The sequence below is a fragment of the Spermophilus citellus genome (genome assembly GCF_964194105.1).
Source record: "Spermophilus citellus genome assembly, chromosome: 12".
Lineage (NCBI taxonomy): Eukaryota > Metazoa > Chordata > Mammalia > Rodentia > Sciuridae > Spermophilus > Spermophilus citellus.
In genome coordinates this window covers 55,596,820-55,622,338 of record NC_138198.1, presented here as the reverse complement: position 1 = coordinate 55,622,338, position 25,519 = coordinate 55,596,820, and the positions used below count along the sequence as shown (strand labels likewise).

General features: G+C 45.5%; 1 protein-coding gene across 1 annotated transcript in view; it reads right to left on the bottom strand.

Annotated features, from left to right (window-relative positions):
- LOC308631637 (piezo-type mechanosensitive ion channel component 2-like) overlaps window positions 1-25,519 on the bottom strand; it is a gene marked incomplete at its 3' end in the record, with an annotated part of 303,944 nt that overhangs the window by 54,841 nt on the left and 223,584 nt on the right. Inside the window, 3 exon segments of the mRNA XM_081263019.1 lie at window positions 752-790; window positions 4,135-4,254; window positions 7,732-7,894. Coding sequence (XP_081119145.1) covers window positions 752-790; window positions 4,135-4,254; window positions 7,732-7,894 — 322 coding nt within the window.

The window sequence follows — 25,519 nt, the reverse complement described above, 5'->3', positions numbered from 1 at the left end:
AAAGCTGGATGCCACGGTCAATGACACATATTTTAGCAGGAGGAATCAGGTACCATCTCTCCAAACCTGATCTTAGAGTGACCAGGTGAAATGCACACCTGATCTCGTGGCACGCCTGTGAACCGTGCGATGCACGCCTTGTCCTCAGGATAGACTGCAACTGTCTAGGGGGCCTTCCTGGTCGGGGCTGACCTCTTCAGGTTCAGCTCTTGCCACTGCCCACCTCCCAGCCACCCCTGGTTGTGTGGTCCTTCATGCCTTCCCTGCCCAGCCCAGAGAGTGGGTCCTACCCACTCTCCACACAGCTCTGCACAGGGCAGCTGCAAAAGTCCTTCTGCACCCAGGTGAGATGCTCCCTTCTGGGCTCTCTGCCCAACTGCACTAAGTGCCAACACTGGGATTTTCCCCGTCTGTCCCTGTGGCATTATAAGTTCTGAGATAAACATATAAATACATGTATGTGTATCTCTGAACATGTAAGTCTTCCTTTTTAAAATTATTTAAATTAGTAGAGCTACAGAACAAAATGCTTAAAACACAACCCCAAAAGCAAGGCTTTAAAAGAGTCTAAATATATTTTGTATTAATATATTCAATCTCATGAGTCAATATTTCACAGCAACAAATCAGATATAATTTCTGCAAGAAAAAAATTAAAAGCATACGGAGGTTTCATGAAAGGAGGTCATTTCATTTGTCACTTTTAAATCACTCACACACACAAAAAGGGTGATTCTAAAGAGGTACTAACATCAGATGGTTTGTAGTCGTCTTGGGTCATGGATAAAAGCTGCAAAAAGCAAAGCAGGACAGCACGTTAGCAGGTGAGCAGAAGCTGACCGCGTCCACAAGGCCCCACACCCGCTCTCCAGCCCGCCGAGTGCTAGTGTGCGTGGAAACTGCCATGTGAGTACAAAGGGCCACTGCCCGAGCTGGACACTGCTCATCATGACCATTTTGCAGCATCTGGAGTTTGCTTAGGACCCTGACCACAAACAGCCAACTGTGAATCATGCACTTTCAAGTGTTTCAGGTGTTCTGTTCTAATAGAATACACTGCTTAGGTTAAGCTCTGGAACCCCCTGGGACATCTGCAGAATCCTGAAACTATTTGCTTTCCAAGAAACGTAAGTTTCTTACTACAATGAATCAGATAGATGTAAACTGAGATTTGAGATTACTTTGGGTTTATAAATTGTCAACAAGGAAATCATCATGATATGACTGATCTTTTAACTGCACTAGTGTTGGGTGACTGGGGCTTCCCCAAACAACAAATAGCACGGCTATGAGGTGGTTAGGTTTTGGAGTCAGGACTTCTCTACAGTCTTGGAAAGCTCGAGGGTAGGGGGAGATTATGTGGTGTCTGCCACCATCTCACACTAGAAATTCAAACTGAGGCATGTAAAAAAAATTTTTTTATTTATCAATTCAATAAAAATTGAAAAGCCCATTATATTTTAAGAAAATTGCTCAAATAGCTTTTAGACACTATTTTTATTCTAGAAGCCCATAGACTGAAAAGACTGTCACTGCTCTGTACTTTGACACATCTCTTCCATGTCTGGTTCACAGAGGGCCGCTGGGTTTCCGCATGTGCTTCTGCTTTTGTTCTTGTGTGCTGTGTTGCTTGGGTTAGGATATCAAGAAAGCTGGCCTCACAGAGCAGGTAGGTGGAAGAGCAAGGAGCATTTAATAGTCTCTCAGATAATGAGGAGGAGTCCTCTTTCGAGCAACATGAGACTCAGCCAGTGGTAGTTTCCTGAGGTTCTCACAGCGTGGGCCTGGAATTACAGTGGAGTGTCCTTCCCTCTGCTGTGAGGGCCCGCAGGCACCGGCTGCACCAGAATGGCTTCCTGCCCCTGCCTGGTGCTGCCAGCCACAGGGGACCCCAGCTCCACCCAGTACTGACCCGGTTGAGTGACATTTGAAGAGCACATTAAATATTTAAATAACATTGAGATACTGTGTAACATTTCAAAAACACGTGTGTTCAAAAGCCATTTCAAAAAGGACTCTTACAAAAAGTCCTTAAATGTAGCCTTTTCAAAGTCTCATTGGTAGATACAATTTTTCCAAAATTTGATTTTTTTTTTACTCAAATGTTGAAGTTTTACAATTGGCAACAAACTCTGCCAGTTATTTGCCTTGAAGTGACCTGCTTGCTTCATTTACTTGCAAGTAGTTATATGCCAAATATCTGGGTCTGACCAAGCAGGTCTGTCCATCACTGCCCCGTGGAGCGGGAGGTGTGCTCTGGGGACACCTGTCACAGTGCGTCGGCTGGCCTGCACTTTCCCTCTGTCAGTTATTAGGTGGTTTGTGGCACATCATGCAGAAGGCCCATTTTGTCACAGAGAAAGACGTGTGCTTCAAGTTTGAAACTGAACAAAATTATCATGGTCCTTCATTACCTGGCAAAGGTGCATACCCCAGAAGCACACTGTGAGTCCTTTGCTTGCTGTGTGAGTGTGTGAAGGGTTAATCTCACAAACTAGCTGCGCTGTTCGGGGTGTCGCTCCTGCCTGTTCATGATGTCACTGAGCACAGCAGACATCCCGAGCACAATGGTGTGACCTAGCACACAAGGAGCGTTCTGATAGTCTGTGCAGACAGTGAGGAGGACTCCCCTCTGGTGCAACCCCAGATTCAGCCAGTGGTAGTTTCCTGAGGGTTACAGAAAACACGCAGCTAAAATGTGGTGTGAAAGACAAAATGTAGGAAGGATGCTGGTTCTGCAGGACGGGGTGCTGCCTGGTGGCCACAACCTGAGGGGCGCCAGGCCCAGGACTCCACGGGCATCCCCTGGGGGACAAGCCCGCACGCTGAGGCTGCACCAACTGACTTGGTCTTACAAGAGTGCTGGTGCACACTGCATGAGCAGTGCCAGGCCATGACCCACATCCTTGTCTCGGGGACAGAGTGTGTCGGTCATCACAGTCTCTCAGGGTCACAGTCCTATCTGTGGACCGTCAGTGCCGGGGACATGATGATGTGCCATGTGGCTGGAACTCACTCCTCTGGCTCATCAAGGACATTCAAGCACATGGTTGGCCTTGGGGCCTGATGGATGGCTGCCGTGTGGGCGGGTCTGTGCAGGCCCTGACTGTGCCCTGGCAGGGCAGTCTCACCCCTGCTTTTGTATCCCCAGGCAAAGCTCCTCATTGTAGCACAGAACAGGCGTTCCATGCCCTTGAGGACTCCTCCCAGGGCTCAGCGTCCCCAGAGGCTGGGTCCTCACTCTGGAAGTGGGGACTGTCCTCTGTCTCTGTCCATTGTTTAGTGGGATGGACAAGATAATCTGGCACAACCAGAGAATAGCGTCCCTGAAAACCCCCAGATGTTTTATGCCTGCCCCACAGTGCGGTCAGTCCTCCTGGCACCTCCTGTCCTCCCGGCCTCTCAGCACAGGACAGGCACGCTGACAGCAGGCCCAGGGTCTTAGGGAAACCCACCTGCCACCATATACCAGAGCCCCTCCTCTTCTGGCATGCTAGGAAGCAAAATGCTGACCCCATCAAGAATGATAAAGGACCTGTCCCCACAGCACTGCAAACGGGTGTTAGAGCAAGTCGACATAGCACTGATGGGGTTCAAATGGCCAGTCAATGAGCAAAGGCATCTGAATTACGTATCACATGTAGCCGTCTGTCACGGGCATTCTGGGGGCTACCCCTGTGACCCACTTTTCCTTGTCCATACACACAGCTGCCTCAAAGAAGGGAGAGGTGTTCACCACACATGCAGGGAGCTTTGGGTCTTCTCCGGGAGGTTCTTGAGTGACAACTGTGGCCGGCTACTCCGGGGAGTGAAATTATTTGCAAAGACGTATTCCAACACTGAAACTTTCATTCTCCAATGCCACAGTGTCCTTCCTTACTTTTTGTTTTCTTTAAATATAGAATTTAAAAATTAGGAGCATTCTTTCTTTGTAGAATTGAAGCAGTCAGAGATGTGGTGCTTTCATGTGGTCTAACTGTACCCAGGTGTGGAGTGCTGGTCCCTCTCTGAATACAGCTCTGCCTCGAAGTCCTCTGACTCAGGCTGTTTCTAGGAGCAACCTGAGCTGACATCTGCTATGTGAGGTTCTCCTTCAGCAACAGAATGCACACAGGAGACAAGGCCCGAGCTCACCTTCCTCTCGTCGGTTGGGTACTGGGCTGCGTACCACAGGCTCCGCTTCCTCTCGGCAGTTTTCTGGTTGGAGCTGCAAACCAGGGATCTGTCCTCCTCCTTGGTTTTCTCGTCCTGCACCTGAAACAGTCACAGAGACAGATCTGCCTCTGTTCTGGTGTGGATGTGAGGTGTCCCCAAAAGCTCACGGGTGAGACATGCAAGAAGGTTCAGAGGAGAACTGATTGGGGTGCTAGAGCATTAAACCCATCAGTGAATTAATCCCTTGATGGGATTAACGGGGTGGTAACTGAAGTAGTGGGGTGTGGCTGAAGGCGGGAATTGGGGCGTGGCTTTGGGTATATATTTGTGTCTGGCAAGTGGAGTCTCTGCTTCCTGATCATCATGTGAGCTGCTTCCCTCTGCCGCACTCTCCTGCCATGATGTTCTGTTTCACCTTGAGTCCCGAGGAGTGGAGCCTGCTGCCTATGGACTGAGACCTCTGAAACTGTGAGCCCCCAAATAAATTTTTTTGTCCCCTAAAATTGTTCTGGTCAAATCTTTTAGTAGCAACAGCAAAAAAGTTTAGACACCCTCTGAAGCAGATCTGGGTAGCCTGCTTTGTATCTTTGCCCCACGTGATTATTTTTCAAAGTTAGTGTATACTCTATAGGATTTGATCAACACACTCTTAAAAATCACAAAAACGCTCTCCGGTACTTGACAAGATTGTCAAAGTGAAATGGTCCCTGATTCCCACGACGCTGCACGTCCCATGACATTTCCCGGCGTGAGCACCTATGGCTTCTCAGTGTGGACCTGCATTGCACTAGAAACAGCCATGCTCCGGGGCCGAGCCTTCACGAGAGGGCAGGGCTCCTGTGTGAGCCAGCACCGGGACCTGTCCCTAAGATGGTGTTGACAAAGGCAGGTCCTGCCGACGCTCACAGGTGGCATCAAGCAGGAGCACACCTGTGGCCCTGCCTGATGAGGTGCCCGCTGGCCCTGTTAGTGGTGGTACACAGGACGGAGTCAGTGTGAGCAGACAGCCGGTGCTTTGGTATGTTTTCCCAACAAAGGCGACCCCACAGAGGGGACACTAGCACATCACCAACCCTGGAGTGGGGAGTGTGGACATAGCCTTACTGCCCGACATGGGGTTCCAGTGCGCCAGGCAGAGCAACTGAGGGGAGCATCCCCACTCCCCGGACTGGAAGAGCTTTGTGCAGGCAGTGCCTGGCTTGGGCAATTCTGCTGCACAGCTCAGGGGCTTCCCAAGGGGGCTGAGACGGGCACCAGCAAGGACGGGGCTGTACCATGTGTTGCGTGCCTTCGGCTAACAGTGGGTACCCAACCACCACTGGTTTCATTGTGTGACAGTGTCCAACAGATGACACGTGATATTCAGCACTACATACAATGGGCTTGTAACAGGTGATTTTGCCCAGCTCCAGGCTAACCTGCGGGTTCTGGCATGTCTAGATTGGCTGGGTCCTGTAGGGTGCTCACAGGTGGCAGGCGCCTAACAGCTTCTCTGACTCCATGGCATGTCAGCTTGTGAGGCCTCCTGGGGGGCAACCCCGTGGCAAGTGCAGGGGCACTGGACACATGACTCCCAAGGTCTGCTTCTCTCCCACCCCAAACACATCTGACGGGCCTTTACCTGGGCATGCACTTCTGGTGGCTGGCATTTTCCACAAGGTATGCCAGGTCATCTGGAACTCTGATATTGTCAGAGCCTGCGCTTGGACACTGCCCAGTGAGAAAGGCCTTCCCTGGCCACTGCGTGTACTGACCACCTGGAATGTGGACACTAGCTTAAGCCCTCTACTCCGTACCCTCCAGGCACGGAGACTTGGTCACTGCCATTGCCTGTGCACGGCAGTGGGCTTCTCTCCCAGCACTCTCTGCCCCTCGTTCCCAACAGCCCAGAGCAGCAACAGCAGAACAAGAGCAGACCTTCGCCCTGGACTGCGTCCTCCAGAGACCGCAGGACCACAGGGAAAGCTGCAGGCGCTGGAGCTCAGAATCACTCCAACACCTTCATTTCCGTAATGTGTAAGGAGTTCCCGTGGGTGATGTGAGTGCCCATCCTGCATTTGGACTTCTTCCGTACATGTTCTTGGTTCTGGACATACACATGTACATATCCACGTGCTTGTGCGATAAGTGAACACAAAATTTTCATGGGTTTTACTGGCACAAATTTTAGAAGAGAATTGAAAAAACTGCAACAAGAGTGACCTCACTCCCTCTGACCCTGCGAGAGTTTTCTCGCTATGTGTGTCGGTCATCAGTCCCTAAATGTAGAGTGATCTGTGAGAATCTTGCCAACAGGATGGTCCCTGTGACCCTTCCCCTGCCCATGGCTCCCCCACAGCCGTGTACCTGTCCAAAAGTGGAGAAGAGGCACCACACAGGAGGGCAGACAGATCACTGCATCCACAGACATGCAGCTCGCCCTGTGCCACCGACCCTCTCTGATACAGATACCCTTCCCTTCTGGACAGCTGGAAGAACGCAGGGTCCCTGTGAGTACAGGCCTGGCCCTCGTGGCCCTTGCCTGCTAGGCTCTGGCTCTAGGTGGAATGCAGAGGGAAGTATTTGTTGACTGACAGATGGAATGCATGAGCGGACCTTCCAGTCTGGGTGTGAAGACAGGGTTCAGGAAAGCAGAAACCTGCTTGGGCCTCAGGACAGAAAAGATCCAGAAGGCCAGACGGGAGGGGGACCTGGGCTCAGCCAGGTTGGCTCAGCAGTTGTGGCTTGATCGGCGCCCCCTGCAGGTGGTGAGGAGAAGGCACGACACCCTCAACTCCAGGGCCTGTCTCCTGCAGGAGCCAATAGGCTGGCTGCCTCACATGAGCCTCTCACAGCCCTTTAGGGAAAGAGAGGAGGACAGAAACCTTTTATTGCTGGGAAAAAAAAAAGAGAGAAGCCATGCAAGCTGCAGTCCTCCCCTTGAAATCCCACAGGACATAAGCTAGTTCTCAATCATGCAGAAAGGTAGGTGCACCTGACTGCAGGGCAGGCATGGGCCCCCCGAACTAGACCACCTCCACAGCACCCTCAGAGGACAAGAACTCTTGAGAAGAAGGGAGCCCCAACCACTGTGAGTGCAGGGCATGCAGTCTTGAAGACCTCAGCGTGGCCGAGAGCACTGGCTGGGACTGGACTTGCACCATCAGTGTGTGATCTCAGCCTCATTTTCCTCAGCTGTGAAATGGCACAATGCTTACTTTCCAGAGCAGGTGGTGGGCCCAGCTAGCACTGCCTGATGCTAGTACCTGCTCGGTGACAATGAGCACCCTCACCCAGGTGTAGCAGCACTGTGCTCTCAGCAAAGGAAGCTAGTCTCCACTCTGGTAGTATTATTGTTCGCTTACGGCTCTTTGCAGAATTGATCACTATAACTAACACACTGGCGCCAGTGTGTTACTGATCAGTCGGGGACAGCAGGAATGGACATGTTGGGATACAATACTGATCAGTCAGGGACAGCAGGAATGGCCGTGTTGGGATACAGTACTGATCTGTTGGGGATAGCAGGAATGAGCTGTTCAGCCTGCGGGCTCCAGGTCCCTAAGTGGACAAGAGCAGGAAACCTTTGGTCCTTACGAGGGGTTCTTGCAACCAGATGCGGATCAGCGTGGCCAGCGTGCCGTACATCACCAACAGCAGGATGGGGTTGGCGTGGTGGTACCAGGATAGCTCTGGGTTTACTACGATCTTCCAGGTACTGGAACAGTCTGTCTGGATTACTGATTTGATACCAAACAACCTGTTTAAAAACAAAAACAGTCACTTGAAAGCTGCAGAAAACTGTGTGTCCTTGACACAGGTCAACTCCTGCCGGTCTGGGTGCAGGACTGCACTGTTGCCCAGTAAGGTGTAGACGTGTCTGATGGGAGCTCACCATGAACCTCCTGAAATCCTGCCCGTGTATGCACAGACTGGACGCCAGCATCAGCTGGATGACCTTCATGTTGGTTCAAAAGTCTGGCTATTACTGACCCTCACACGTCTTTTAGAATTTCACCTATTAATGGTTGACCAGCCCTATTAAAACTTGGCACTGTTGAAAGGCCAAGTGTGTGGTAAGAGGTTACTAAGTCCGACCACATGAGCAGATGACTTGTTTCTGGCTGGATTCAGCGTTAGCTAGTCAGCTAGTGTTGATGTTATGAAGCAAATATTGAAACTGGATGTGGTCCTACAGTTCAGCAGTGAAAGTCAAATGTTACGTAGTAGAATTTCTGTAAGATGTATTTCTGTCCAATTTCATTTATGGGTTATTTGAATTTTTTCAAAGCTTGTAATTAATCATTTTCCTTGAAAGATGACTTTATGTGGCTTATTAAATTTTGAAATAGTTGATTTATTTATTTTTGCAGTACTGGAGATAGAACCCAAGGGGCTTTACCACTGAGCTACATCCTCAGCCCTAATTTCTATTTAGATAAAGGGTCTCACTAAATTTCCCCGGCTGGCCTTGAACTTGTTATCCTCCTGCATCAGCCTCCTGAGTTGCTGGGATTACAGGTGTGCACCACCATGCCCAGCTTCAAATGTTTTATTTTTTAATGCTGATTTCTACTATGTAATCAAAATGTCTCTGGTTATATGATGAGAAAATGTGTAAAATATAATTTCTTTAGAAATTAATTTTGATGTACAGTTTTTCTAAGAAATGTTATTAAAAGCATAAACATGATACATGTGTTTCTATTGTTTACATTTGTTATAATTAAACCTCCTTTAATTTTTACCTTGCATTCTGCGTTCAGTTACAAGACCTTCAAAGACTGCCTTTCACCTTTAAAACTTCTCAGCACTCTCTGTTCCCTGTTGCAATGTGAGTGCAGCACTGCTTTGTTGGACACACGTTTTAAAGCAAGATAAACAGAAATTTAACTTTCTTCAATTTTATCAGAAAAAAATTAATTGCACTAGTACTTGGTGTTATTGTAGGTCTCTTTTCTGACATCCAGGAATATTTTACGTAGGTAGCATTTGAAAGAAAGAAATGCATTGAAATATTACCCCAAACTCCACAATAAGTACATGTTAATCAAAAGCAAAATAAAATACATGTTGAAAAAGAAAAATTCCTGAGTCCACATAGAAGAGTGGAACATCCCAAAATATTTTCCAACCCTATATTTGTGTAAATTTCTGTATAAAGTACTCAGGAAGGAAATATCTTACAATTCTTCCTGATGAGCTGGTTACCCCTTTTGATCTAATTTAAGTGGAAGATTTTAGCTACCAAATCCCCACACCTGGCACATCAACGAGAAATGACCTCATTTAATCTCGACTTTAAAATACCTGTTTTGCCCCATTAGAAATTTAACAGCAACTTTCCAAAGCTGCGGGTAAATGAATTCATGCGTCACATCAACATCTCACACCTGAGCAATGAGCAATGCTCTCGTAACTTCCTGTCCCTTTCCACACACACCCTGCAGAATGAGACTCACATCTGTGCTACCAGGTATGGACCTCAGCTGCAGCAGGAGCTACAGATGGCAGCTGTTGACTCCTGCAAGGAATCTGTTTCCAAGCAGAGAATGTGAACACTGTAAGGCCTGGGGCTTCTCTTTCCTTCTTAAAAGACACTGGATATTGTAGAAAGGATTCCTATGGCAGATGGGAAATCTGTACTCGAGGGGTCACATCCTTGTGGCCCTGCAATTCTGGCACCGTCTGCAGTATCTAACTTTGATTAAATTTTCTAAGCCAGGATTGCATCTGGATGCTGACAGTGCAAAGAAAGTGGTTCCCCAGCACCTGCCCTGGGGACAGGCGGGCCCCCGCACTGCAAGGATGCGGAGTCAGCTCCTCCGACAGGTGTCAGGAAGCCTCCCCTGTGGGGTTGGGAACAGGCAATGGGAAAAGCAGCCTGAAAGAATATGGATGGGGGGCAGTTGGTCCAAAAAGGTTAGATGAGGAGATGAGAAAGAAATTTGAAAGCCTTGGAGAGATTTTTCCAGGTAATAGGGCTGGGCTGGGGAGAGAGTGGGGAACTGAACTTGGTGAGATCAAAGTCTGTGTTACTGTTAAAGTGTCACTGAATGTTGTCAGCTCCATTCTATCTGAAAATACTCACATGGCTGCGAGGGTCTTCACAGCATCCTGGGCTAGCATTCAAATTGAATGGAAGCACAGTCAGCCCCTCATATCTCTGCTTTCTGCATCCACAAATTCAACCGAACACACATCAAAAACGTTTGGAAAAATATTTTGTTTGCATTGCACACATGCTGACGTTTTTACTTGTCATTATTCCCTAAACAATATAGTGTAGCCATTATCTATACAGCATTCACTTTGTGTTAGACACTACTAGTAGTCCAGAGATGGCATAGCCATTTAAAATAAGGAACAAGCACCCATGGTTTGGGGTACCCATGGTGGGGCGGGGGCGGGTCCTGGAAACAACTCCACATAGCACTAAGGGATGACTTTGTCTTTAAAGTTTGTGCATCATAAAAAGCACTTAAAAACAATGATCTCAAATCTCTATATAAGCGTCTCTTTGCCTGAGAAAAGATGGCAAAGCTATAGGATAGTGAATTCCCAACTGCTTATTTGGAAACATAAAGCTTTTCTGCTCCTCTGGGAGATCTCTTACTTATCTCTCTTCCAAGCCTGGCTGTGTTGACTGTGTTTATGGGCACGTGTGTTAAGTGACTTGCCTGTTGGTGAAATCTAACAGGATCGAGGATGGAGGGTGTAAGAATTTGGACTTTTTTGAGAAGATGTTATGCTAACTACTGAAGATTCGGCCAACCCTACTGTTCCCCACAGTGGCTGAAGGCAGCTCCTAGGACACTCATTTCCTGGGGGAGATGGATGGGAGCCGTGGGGCAGGCCCACTTTGGTGGACGGCCTGCCTTTCTCTGCTGTCTCCCGATAGGTTGGGATTCCTTTCCATGGAAGGGGCTGCACTTCTCTTCTGGAAAAGCTCCAAGCCAAGCACATTCTCCCAGTCTCTGGTTTCTGTCCAGTCCTAGGGTGACCTTGCCAGAGTTCCCTCATGAGGCCCAGGGTGTGTGTGCTGGCTTCCTGTTCCTAAGCCTCCTCCTCCACGGCCTGGGGAGTCACCCCAAGTCCCAGTGAGTGCTCCCAAGGCCTTTGGCACTCGGGTGTCACCTTTTCCCAGATGTAAATCCGAGCTACACTGAACTATCCAGGTTTACCATACGATCCTTTTTCATTCTTTAAAGTGTATTTTGGGTCATGTATGGTACATGTTTATCTTTGTTCTCTACTGGCTGCATACAAGAATCTTGAATTCTATTTTCTGAATGAATCAACAAAAAAAATGTATATAGTTAAACATAATACTCTTTCTTCCTTTTTTTGTGGGGGTGGGGATGGATCCAGCACTCTCTCGGTGCTGCAGGGCCTTCAAGGAGTCTGCGCCCCACAAAGCGCTGGCTTTCCCCTTTCCTCTGCCTCTGAGCCCACATGGCGTCTGGCATCCTGTGGTGACTGAACTACGGGACATTTGTGCTACTCACACAGTTGGCAGATTTACAAAGCCTGCACCTGTACTCAGGTTCATCCCCGACTCCGTCTGCTGGGCTCTAGAAACACAGGAACCCAGACCTATGCAAGCAACACGTAATACTGAAATGGACACCACACGGTAAAAATAAGTTTAACTGTGGTAAAATGCATGTAAATTAAAACTGACCACTGTAACCAAGTATACTTTTAAGTATCTGACGTATGTATCTAGATCTCTCTCTTCATATATGTCACATAAATTGTCTAGAGAAAAACAAGTATATACCTAGATCAACCACACACAAAGTTTCAAGGCATATTTTAAATATTATTTAACATTTAGAATACTTTTATATTTATGGAAAAGTTGAAAATATAATAACAAAATCCCCTGTGCTCAGTGTCCCCTACTGTTGCCATCTCACTTTAGTATGGCACATTTGACAGACAAACACACCAATCATGACACGTCATCTTTAACTACAGTCCATACTTGATTCAGATTTCCTTAGGTCTTATTTAATCCCCTTAGTTCATCCCAGAATTCCATCCAAGGAACTGCACTGTTTAATCACCATGCACAGTGCTTATTTGTTGGCTGATTGACTTTTACCACTATGGATGCCTGGGTATGGACTTTACACCTTGGGCTTTCCTCCAATACTGCTTTATTATTTGGTCATTCAGACTGTTCCAGCTATGACATCGGGAGCTCTCTCTGTTTGCTACTATGCTCATGTGAGAAACCCCATCGTTTTGCTATTTTCTGGCTCTAGGAAACGTTCCAGGCTCATTCTGTAGATTCCCTGACCAAGCCCTAGGGTCGGCCTCATCTCCAATGGGTACCAGTGGAAGATGGTATTTAGAAACCAAGAGCTGGGCTGTCAGGGTGCTCAATGTTGCTGGGGCCCACTGTTGCTTCATAGTCCTCTGCTGAATGTGCAAGGCAGTACCTGTGCATATACACATACCTGAACATTTTCTGTGTCTCCTCCTGTAGTTGATGTTAAGAGATCATGGGATCATACTTAGGACTACAACTCCATCACCATCACGTTTTTCTAGCCTTCCCCTTTCTTATCTGTAGCCTTCCTCTGACATAGTGAGGAATCTGCCACCCCATTGGCCACCCACTTAATTATTTGTTCAATTTCACATACATAGATAGTGCTTTTAGAATTGTCACCCTGTACATCATGGGGAATTTTTTTTTTTACCAACTAAAGCCCAGAGCTTATATACAGCACTTTTTATTATTAGACTTGCAACCACCAGTCATTTCCAAAGCTACCTAAGTGCATGCTTTTTTCCCTACCCACTTCAGTGAGACTGCATCACACTCTTGTGGTACAACCAGATTCCTTCACCACAGTCCACATTACATCCTGGAGTCTCAACGTCCTGATTGATTGTTTAATTTGCAAATAGAAAGGGTTATTCTTTTTGCTATAAAGCTCACTAAGATTGGATTAGTATCACACGTCCACCACTATAGTAACATACAGAATAATTTCACCTCCCTAAAAAATGTCCTGCATCTTGCATGTTCAACCATCTGCCACCCTCCCCCAAGCTTCCAGCAACCTCTGTTTACCTTCCCTGCAGTCCTGCCTCCTGCAGCATGTCCTACAAATGCAGTCACACAATATGCAGTCTCTCTAGACTGGCTTTTGCATGTAGCTATCTGCATTTAGGGTAAACTTTCCTAACCTCTCTCTGATCTATGCAGATGTACCCATCATTGTGTAAGCACCAAGAAGAACGTATGAAGGACAGCTGTCATTGGCTTCAGCTATCTCTGTGGACAGGAATTGAATCAAGAATAGAAATAACTGAAAAGAGGAAACTTTCAGTTTTGTTTTCTTTTTTCCCCTCCTAATGACTTAGACTTTTTTTAATGAGCATGACTTATCCTTGAAATTTTAAGAATTATTTTACAAAATATATCATTTCCTGCCTGCATTGTTTCCTTCTTTGTTCATATCCTTGAATGTTCCCTAGGTCTTAATTTCTACAGTAGATACAAAGATATTTTTTATGAAAAGCTTTCATGACACATACAGAACAGACCTAGCATTTCTTTTGTCATGCATTTGGCCTGTGTTTTATTTTATTTATTATTAAGGGGGTACCAGCAATTGAACCTAGGAGCACTTAACCACTGAGCAACACCCCCAGTCAAATTTTATTTTTTAAATTTCAGACGGGGTCTTGCTAAGTTGCTTAGGTCCTCACTAAGTTGCTGAGGCTGGCTTTGACCCCCCAAGCTGCTGGGATTCATTCATTCATTCATTCATTCATTCATTCTTTTTTTAATGAACACCAGCCCTAGTTTCCCTGCTGAGGCCAACATTTGCTTCTTTTCCTCTCTTTCTCTGCTATTCCTCCACTTCCCCCTTTCATCTCACTCCTTCCTGAAGTTCACTGGCATTTGGCAGCCAATAGGCAATATTCAAGGCTAACAAAGACAGCTCCTTGGAAGAACTTCCCTAAGAACTGACAGCATGTGACTGCTCCAGCTCTGTGGAAGGGCAGGAGAGCTGGCATCACCTGCAACCATTTACACCATGGATCTTCTAGCAGTTAAGGATAAAATGAACTCTGACCCTGGACAAGACTACCATCACCTGCCCCTGTCTTCTTGCTTCCCTTCGAAAGCTCCGATCCTACTTACACTTAGGAAACTAGCTAAGCTTAACATGCTTCTTGATGTATATCATCAGTTGAAAAAGAAAAAAAACCTTTAACTTCTATTTTACTATTTTTTCTTTGACAGTGTCCAATGGACAATGAATGTCTAGTAAAAACCTACCCATGTAAAACATCATGAAACAGTAAATCACATGGATGGAAGTTGCTTCCAGATTACTATTTAATTTTTTTTTAGTAGTAGATGGAATGCTTTTATTTGTTTATTTTTATGTGGTGCTAAGGATCGAACCCAGGGCCTCACACATGCTAGGCAAGGGCTCTGCCACTGAGCTGCAGCCTCAGCCCCCAGATTACTATTTTAACAGAGATTTTATAATCAAAACACAGAATGGAAGAATCAGACATTGCTCCCCCTGTCAAGTGTGGGGTTGACCAAGCCTGGCAGACACTCTGACCAACATGGCAGGTTCAGTTACTGCAAAGCCAGCAGTGCAGGTAGGCACAAATGCCACCTCACTTCTAAATGCAGTAGTGCAAAGCAGGATGCGGAAAGGTCATTGATAGAAACATGCCCCTGTCTTCCTAAAGTAGTGATAATGGGAATCTCCTCACGCCTTCCCAATTAGAGTCACTGGAGTCGGGATGCCACTTAATAAACTGCACAGTGATGACAGAATTCTTCAAAATGAGAAGCCAAGCTGCTGCCTGTTTGAATTCCTACTCCTACAGAACAGTTAGAGGTGTGGGTGTGTCCCACCTGTCAATCAGGGAGTGAGCATCCCCTTGCACTGCTTCTAAATGACCTTGCAAACACCAGACCAGAGAGTAAAGCCAACCTCGGGGGCCAGGTGGATGGAGAACCACGGTGAAGTGCCCAGGGAGAATCCTAGGCTGCAGCACGGTGAACTGCACATGCTGGTTCCTCTCACCAGCAAACCCATGCCCATGTTGCCACCACAGAGGTGACATACAGGTCATGCACCCAGAGAAACCCCTGGGGTCTGCACATCTGCAGAACCACCACACTCTTGCATTTCCTGCCCTTACTGTCTAAGGCCCAGAGTGCCCCATCCCAGGAGCGCCCACAGGCCTGTCCTCAGTGTCCATGCGAGCCGCCCCAGGCTGTGTGCTCACGGAGGCTGCATTAAGGACCCCGAGGCAGGAGTGCTCAGCAGCTCATGTTTGGGGGCCACTAAAGAGCATCACTCATCTGTCTGGCCTTCAGTGGTCTAGCCCCACCTCCTGCCTTCCTGCTTCCCCCATGTCAGGCTCTGATCCGTGTCCCCAAGACCTTGCTCAGAGCCACCTCACCACAGCTCCCTGCTCTCCCTCCAGCAGGCCTCACTCCTGCTCCCTGTCACTGCCCTCCATGCCACTTCCCACAGCACATCTCGTCTCCATGGGTCTCCCCTCTACCTCTGCTCCCTGGGTAGACCCAGAGGAGGGCACGCCCTGGCGCTGTGTGGCGGCTCCGACTGTCATCCCAGCTCCTCCTCCACACACCTGTCTCCTGCCCGCGGTGTTTGATAAAATGCGTCCCCATCTCCCAGGGCTCTTCAGTGCTCCCTGAGAAGCATGGGCCTAGCAAAGCTGGTGGTAACCACACTGCTGGCCACAGAGGTGAAAACACCCGCCTCAGCCCCGGACATCTCTCTTTAGAACTGTGGGGGAGGGAGAGTGCCAGAAGGGAAGGGCCACCATGTGCAGAAAGTTCCTGGGAGAAGCAAGGCAGGCATTTTATTTATTTTATTGAGGTCACACAAGTTACTCTCTGAGACCAAGAGGTAGTGCCATTACTGTGCTGATTTGGGAGATAAGGATATTCATGCCCAGGGAGGTTGAGTCATTTGCCCAGGGTCCAGAGCTCCTAGTCAGAGGGTGAACAGTGTTTAAACACAGACCAAATCAGCATGAGGGAGATGGGAGGGGAAGGCAAGAACTGAGAAAGTAGATACTATACTGTTCAATGGTTGGAACAAAGCAGGAAGGGATTCCCTGGGGGACTTACAACTCAGAAATCTATCAGCCTTCACAGACTAGGGCTCCCAATTCCAAGGGTGAGTGTGGTGAGGGGCTGGAGGACAGGACGAGTAGTGGACGTTGCAGACTGAGAATATGAAGAGAGGAGCCATGACGGGTGTTTGTCATCAGATGTAAAGCAAATCTTTCTATGGAGACAGAACCTTCCAGATGTCTGTTCTCTATTTTTCTAGCATTCTTTATACCTTCATTTCAATAGCATATGTGCACAACACTATGCTGGCAATGTGCCCATGAGCACTTGCAGGCTCCCGGTGCAACTCCTTGCCAAGTTCTTACGGGGCCACTGACGTTCCCAGCAGTTCTCATTCACATGTGGGTCCCACAGGCCAAATCCCAGCAAACGCTCCATCACCAAGACCCCGTGCCAACTTTGATATTCACTTCCTTTGTGGAAAACCTCTGCTTGCTCTGATCGTGTAATGTCAGCTCAGGGGCTGACATAACACGAGTTCTAGAAAGACACTGTCATCTGTGCTCCGAGCTTCTTCCCATGGGGATAGAAGACATCTTTGATGCCGTGAGCAGATGGGGACAGCTGCCCTGGCTCCTGGAGGTGCTAACAAGATCCCACAGGATGGATCCCATAGGATGGATCCCACAAGATCCCAGACAACTTGCTCTCCAGAACCACTTCCGTCCTCTCCAAACTGGAGTTCTGAGCGATGCTAACTCTTCCTCTGTCACTGGTGGTTTTAGCACTGAATCTTCATAGACAGTGGCGGGCTGGCTCGTCTCAAGGCCTGCAGGCCTATTTCAAATCATAAATGTTTCTGAGCTGAGAAGGATCCTGGCCATCACTGCACTCTACTTCTCCACAGCCATCTCCACCTAACCCCTCCCCAAGTCACATACGACCTTAAAGAAATGGGAAGTGGAGGCCTGGTCACACGAGAACTGTTGATTGTCAGCCCATTTTAAATTCCACCTCTTTGTTGCTAATCATTAGATTAAGGTGATGAGCTACATGATATCACATTAATAAAGTAATATCACCAAACAAGCACAGGACAGTGGCCCAAGAAGCTCTGGGTAATGTCTACCAACCCCAGTGCTGCTAGGCCTATGAAGTACAACATCAATACGGCTTGTGCAGGCCACAGCTTAGCACCGGCAAACAAGAGTGTACAAATGTCCTCCTTAAGACCAAGTACAACCACCATCTCCTAAGAGTGAACCAAAGAGACCCATAAGATTCAGCACCAGCTGGGGGTAGGGAGGGTGGACAGAGCTGAAGGCTTTCTGTGATTCGCCATGGTGTTGAACTGCTCACCAAGAGAAGCAGAGCTCTTGACCTTGGCAATGTAGGGAAAGGGAAGACTGGGCCTCCTGCTGCCCTTTCAGCCAGGCACACTTTCACCGGCTCTGCGGCTCTGCTGGTGTGAGCATTGCTACCCACGCATGGCCTGCAGGTTAGTTTCTTATGTTAAACAAAGAAGTGAGTTGTGCAGAGTGACTCAAAGATTCCCCTTGCCTAGAAGGAGGTGACATGGGAGGCTGGTGTGCACTCGTGGACAGACCCAGACCAATGTGCAGCTGAGGTTTGGGGAGGTGGGACTTCAGCAGCCCTCAATAGCCTCAGGGGAGAGTCTGGGATTCAGGGACCCTGGACAGAAGGCCCTGCTAGGGGAGGTTATGGTTTGATATTAAGCTGCCCCAGAAGCTCCTGTGTTGAAAGCCTCCCTGACTGAGCAGAGGTGGGCTTAGGAGAGGACTGGACCACCAGGGCTCTGACCTCCTTAGTGGACTGACCCATTGATGGATTTGTAGCTTAATGGGTGTTGGGAAGCAGTGGTAACCCCGGGAGTTTGGGCTGATGGAAGGTGTGGGTCACTGGGGGCATGTCATTGAGGGTCTGTTCTGTCCCCAGCCTCCCTCTCTCTCTCGGACTTTCTCCCTGCCGCTCTGTTTCCTGGCTGCCATGAGGTAGCAGCTCTGCTCCTCCACATGCTCCCTGCCATGATTCTGTGCCTCACCACAAGCCCAGAAACCACGGAGCAAAGAGACCTTGGACTGAAACCTCTGCAACTGTGAGCCAAAATCAATCTCTCCTCCTTGAAGTTGATTTTGTCAGGTATTTTGTCACAGTGTGGAAAGCGAATAGGGAAACCAGAATTTTCTAAGGATTCTTTCCAAATAGCCTCCCTCATCATTTGGATTCAGTTGTCTTCAGTGGCTGCCGTGTCTTGGAATTACTGGGAGGAGGGGCTGGGGCTAAGAAGCAGGGAGGACTGTCCACTGCCAGCACCAGGAGGAGGCCTTTCTAAGGGAGCTTGGGGACCACTGGGGGAGGGTGTCAAAACCTCTTTCAATCCAAAATGCTATAGTACAATCAAAAAGCCTAAAATCTAAGTGCCGGTGGGTGCAACAGAATCAATTTCTGTCTGTGAATAAAATCAAAGGCTCACTGTGGGAAAGGAGGGAGCCGTCAGACCTCCACAGAAGCCAGCTGGGTTTCCAGTGTCCCAGGACACTTCCTCAACATCTGTCTGACAAGCGCTTCTGTGAGAGCAAGACTGAAGCTACCCTTAAGGGCTCTTCCCAGCAAGAGAGCTGCTGTTTCTCAAGGCACCCCACCCTGCGAGCCCAAGTCTGCCTTTTCTGTAAGAGCTGGGCTACCTGGGCACCCCGTGTCCCCTCCCCACCTCTCTGCATTACATCACATGGAAAACACAGCCAAAGTTTAGCTAGTCCTTTTCATTAGTTTCTTACTTAGACCTTAAACACAGTTCCTGCCAGACCCATGGACACTTGACGTGTGAGAAAACAGTAATCTGACAGATTTCACACCACATTGCTTTTTCAGGCTTGGAACACCTTTGCAAAAAGTCCCCTGGGCTCTGCATTATGGCTTTGAAGTTTGGGGGGCACACACATGTCTTAACTATTTGCCAGTTTTCTGTAATTGGGCTTTATGCTGCGTTGGCTGCATGTGCTCTACCATGGAACTATACCCCAGTGACAGCATAGTACTCAACCAGCGAGATTTACCCCAGAGTACCAGGGCAGTTGTAATAGACTTATAATACTCAAAGTCAATCCACCACGAACAGATTAGAAAACAATGGTGTTCTCAATATTCATTTCAAAAGTATGTGACAAAAAACTCTATAATCTGAGAATTTTTACCAACTTGATAGAGAGTATCTGAAAAACCTACTACAATCTGAGAGGGAGAACAAGACAAGGATCCTCATCTTGACCCCTTCAACTCAACATGGAATACGATCCTCCAGCAAGTTTGATAAGACCAGAAAAAGAAAGAAAAGGTACCCTGTTTGAAAAGGTACCCTGTCTTTATTTGTATGTTATAGGGTCTATGCAGAAAACCTATTGGAATCTAAGGAAAAATCTTATAGAACCAACACAACTGTTTAGCAAGGTGCCAGGATACAAGATAAATGTACAAAATAGTTGTATTTCATGTACTAGCAATAACTTGTCAGAAAATGAGATAAAAATTACCATTCATAATGGCATTAACACTATGAACTACTCAACGAACAACTAAGATAGGAATGTGAAAGGCCTGTGCTCTAAGAATTAAAAACAAAACAAATAAGCAAAAACACTGCTGAAAGAAATGTGGGAAAATATCAAAATTTGGAGAGCTGTACCATGCTCGTGTACCAGAAGACTTACTGCCATCCTAGTATTTCTACAGAATCAATGCAATCTCAATCATCCCAATCAAAACCTCAGCAGGCTTTATTATAAAACTGACCAAGTGATCTAAATTGTATATGAAACATAAAAGACTTACAATAGTCTAAATGACTATGAATTTTAAAAAATGACATATTAAATAAATTTTGACATCAAGATTATGATACAAAATGAACAGTCCCTATTTAAACTCAACCATACATAAATGGACACCTTATTTATAAGAAAGTATAAAGTCGAGATCCAACATGGCCGCCGGCGAGGAAGCAGCGATTCCAATGTCTCCACATTAACGGGATCAGAAAGACTCATTGGAACAGCGGCAGTCTACCTACTGAGGAACTTCTAGCAAAATTCCGTGAAGAGGGGGCCTGCCGGGAATTGTTTTACAGCTCTTTCCATTCTCTTCTATGCTATCTATCTCCCTCTCCTTCTTTCCTTTCAAGAGCACCTACCTTCCCCTTCCCCCCAACTTTCATCCCAAGAATTACGTCCTCCATTCCGCGTAACTGTCTAAATACAAATAGGTGTGCGCCCTCCCCCCGTGCCTGCAAGGTAGCCGGACCTGCAACCCACCAGCAGGTCAGGCCCAGCAACCTGGGAGTGGCAGAGCCGCCCCATGCGCCTGCAAGGTAGGCGCACCTGCTACCAACCAGCAGAACAGGCCCAGCGGCCTGCCGATGTGGTAGGCACAGCGCCCCAATTGGAGGAGGAGCAGAGCCCCTGCCCACGCCTGCGCGGGAGACTTTGCAACTATACAAGGGTAATACAAATATATAGGGGGAAAATTCAACAACACAACAGTCTCAGTAAGCAGAAAGAAACGCGAACACTATGAAGAGACAAGGAAAGAAAGGACCACAAGCAATGCAGGTCAACTCAACGTTAGAAGAGGTAATATCTGCAGCAGATGGAATGTCAGATAAAGAATTCAGGAGATACATGCTTCAGATGATCTGGAGTCTCAAGGAAGACATTAGACAGCAAAATCAGACAATGAAAGATCTCTTCAACAATGAAATACATAAACAAATCCAGGAAGCAAAAGATCAACTATACAGGGAGATAGAAGTTATAAAAAACAAACAAACAGAAATCCTAGAAAGGCAGGAAGCAATAAACCAACTTAAAAACTCAATTGAGAATACTACCAACAGAGTAGAACACTTAGAAGACAGAACATCAGACAATGAAAACAAAGTATTTCAACTTGAAAAGAACATAGACAGCTCAGCAAGACAGTTAAGAAACCATGAGCAGAACATCCAAGAGATATGGGATAACATTAAAAGACCAAACTTAAGAGTCATTGGGATACAGGAAGGCACAGAGCTCCAAACCAAAGGAATAAACAATCTATTCAATGAAATAATATGAGAAAACTTCCCAGACTTGAAGAATGAGACAGAATCCCAAATCCTAGAAGCCTACAGGATGCCGAATGTGCATAATCATAAGAGATCCACACCTAGACACATTATAATGAAGATGCCCAACATACAGAATAAGGAGAGAATTTTAAAAGCTACAAGAGAAAGGAAACAGATTACATTTAGGGGTAAACCAATCAGGATAACAGCTGATCTCTCAACACAGACTTTGAAAGCTAGAAGATCCTGGAATAACATATTTCAAACACTGAAAGAAAATGGGTTCCAACCAAGAATTGTGTATCCAGCAAAATTGAGCTTCAAGATGGAAGATGAAATTAAAACCTTCCACGATAAACAAAAGTTAAAAGAATTTGCAGCTAGAAAACCATCTCTCCAAAAAATCCTCAGCAAAACATTACAGGAAGAGGAAATGGAAAATAACAATGAAAACCAACAGTGGGAGGTAGGACAGTAAAAGGGGGAAAATAATCAAAGTGGTAAACAAACCATATTCAGTAACATAAATAAACAAATATGGCTGGAAGGATAACCCATATCTCAATAATAACCCTAAATGTTAATGGCTTAAACTCACCAATTAAGAGACACAGGCTAGTAGAATGGATCACAAAACATGACCCAACAATATTCTGCCTACAGGAGACGCATTTGATAGGAAAAGACATACATAGACTGAAGGTGAAAGGTTGGGAAAAATCATATCACTCATATGGACTTCGGAAACAAGCAGGAGTGTCCATACTCATATCAAATAAAATAGATTTCAAGCCAAAGTTAATCAAAAGGGATAAAGAGGGACACTACATACTGCTCAAGGGAACCATACACCAACACGACATAACAATCATAAATATATATGCCCCAAACAATGGTGCAGCTATGTTCATCAAACAAACTCTCCTCAAGTTCAAGAGTCTGATAGACCACCATACAATAATCATGGGAGACTTCAACACACCTCTCTCACCACTGGACAGATCTTCCAAACAAAAGTTGAATAAGGAAGCTATAGAACTCAATAACACAATTAACAACCTAGACTTAATTGACATATATAGAATATACCACCCAACATCAAGCAGTTACACTTTTTTCTCAGCAGCACATGGATCCTTCTCAAAAATAGATCATATATTATGTCACAGGGCAACTCTTAGACAATATAAAGGAGTAGAGATAATACCATGCATCTTATCTGACCATAATGGGATGAAACTGAAAATCAACGATAAAAGAAGGAAGGAAAAATCATGCATCACTTGGAGAATGAACAACAGGTTACTGAATGATCAATGGGTTATAGAAGACATTAAGGAGGAAATTAAAAAATTCTTAGAGATAAATGAAAACACAGACACAACATATCGGAATCTATGGGACACATTGAAAGCAGTTCTAAGAGGAAAATTCATTGCATGGAGTTCATTCCTTAAAAAAAGAAAAAACCAACAAATAAATGATCTCATACTTCATCTCAAAATCCTAGAAAAAGAAGAGCAAAATAACAGCAAAAGAAGCAGAAGGCAAGAAATAATTAAAATCAGAGCTGAAATTAATGAAATCGAAACAAAAGAAACAATTGAAAAAATTGATAAAACTAAAAGTTGGTTCTTTGAAAAAATAAATAAGATCGACAGACTCTTAGTCATGCTAACGAAGAGAAGAAGAGAGAGAACTCAAATTACTAGCATACAGGATAAAAATGGCAATATCACAACAGACACTTCAGAAATACAGAAGATAATCAGAAATTATTTTGAATCCTTATACTCCAATAAAATAGAAGATAGTGAAGGCATCGATAAATTTCTTAAGTCATATGATCTGCCCAGATTGAGACAGGAGGATATAGACAACCTAAACAGACCAATATCAATTGAGGAAATAGAAGAAACCATCAAAAGATTACCAACTAAGTAAAGCCCAGGACCGGATGGGTATACAGCAGAGTTTTATAAAACCTTTAAAGAGGAACTAATACCAATACTTTTCAAGCTATTTCAGGAAATAGAAAAAGAGGGAGAACTTCCAAATTCATTCTACGAGGCCAACATCACACTGATTCCTAAACCAGACAAAGATACTTCAAAGAAAGAAAACTACAGACCTATATCTCTAATGAACCTAGACGCAAAAATCCTCAATAAAATTCTGGCGAATCGGATACAAAATCATATCAAAAAAATTGTACACCATGATCAAGTAGGATTCATCCCTGGGATGCAAGGCTGGTTCAATATACGGAAATCAATAAATGTTATCCACCACATCAATAGACTTAAAAATAAGAACCATATGATCATCTCGATAGATGCGGAAAAAGCATTCGACAAAGTACAGCATCCCTTTTTGTTCAAAACTCTCGAAAAAATAGGGATAACAGGAACATACCTCAACATTGTAAAAGCAATCTACGCTAAGCCCCAGGCTAGCATCATTCTGAATGGAGAAAAATTGAAGGCATTCCCTCTAAATTCTGGAACAAGACAGGGATGCCCTCTCTCACCACTTCTGTTCAACATAGTTCTCGAAACACTGGCCAGAGCAATTAGACAGATGAAAGAAATTAAAGGCATAAAAATAGGAAAAGAAGAACTTAAATTATCACTATTTGCAGATGACATGATTCTATACCTAGCAGACCCAAAAGGGTCTACAAAGAAACTATTAGAGCTAATAAATGAATTCAGCAAAGTGGCAGAATATAAAATTAACACGCATAAATCAAAGGCATTCCTGTATATCAGCGACAAACCCTCTGAAATGGAAATGAGGACAACCACTCCATTCACAATATCCTCAAAAACAATAAAATACTTGGGAATCAACCTAACAAAAGAGGTAAAAGACTTATACAATGAAAACTACAGAACCCTAAAGAGAGAAATTGAAGAAGATCTTAGAAGATGGAAAAATATACCCTGTTCATGGATAGGCAGAACTAACATCATCAAAATGGCGATATTACCAAAAGTTCTCTATAGGTTTAATGCAATGCCAATCAAAATCCCAATGGCATTTCTTGTAGAAATAGAGAAAGCAATCATGAAATTCATATGGAAAAATAAAAGACCCAGAATAGCAAAAACAATGCTAAGCAGGAAGTGTGAATCAGGTGGTATAGCGATACCAGACTTCAAACTATACTACAGAGCAATAGTCACAAAAACAGCATGGTATTGGTACCAAAACAGGCGGGTGGACCAATGGTACAGAATAGAGGACACAGAACCCAACCCACAAAACTACAACTTTCTTATATTTGATAAAGGGGCTAAAAGCATGCAATGGAGGAAGGATAGCATCTTCAACAAATGGTGCTGGGAAAACTGGAAATCCATATGCAACAAAATGAAACTGAATCCCTTTCTCTCGCCATGCACAAAAGTTAACTCAAAATGGATCAAGGAGCTTGATATCAAACCAGAGACAAGACATCTGATAGAAGAAAAAGTTGGCTACGACCTACACACTGTGGGGTCCGGCTCCAAATTCCTCAATAGGACACCCATAGCACAAGAATTAATATCTAGAATCAACAAATGGGACTTGTTCAAACTAAAAAGTTTTTTTCTCAGCAAAAGAAACAATAAGAGAGGTAAATAGGGAGCCAACATCATGGGAACAAATTTTTACTCCTCACACTTCAGATAGAGCCCTAATATCCAGAGTATACAAAGAACTCAAAAAATTAGACAATAAGATAACAAATAACCCAATCAACAAATGGGCCAAGGACCTAAACAAACATTTCTCAGAGGAGGACATACAATCAATCAACAAGTACATGAAAAAATGCTCACCATCGCTAGCAGTCAGAGAAATGCAAATCAAAACCACCATAAGATACCATCTCACTCCAGTAAGATTGGCAGCCATTATGAAGTCAAACAACAACAAGTGCTGGCGAGGATGTGGGGAAAAGGGTACACTTGTACATTGTTGGTGGGACTGCAAATTGGTGCAACCAATTTGGAAAGCAGTATGGAGATTTCTTGGAAAGCTGGGAATGGAACCACCATTTGACCCAGCTATTCCCCTTCTCAGTCTATTCCCTAAAGACCTAAAAACAGCATGCTACAGGGACACTGCTACATCGATGTTCATAGCAGTACAATTCACAATAGCAAGACTGT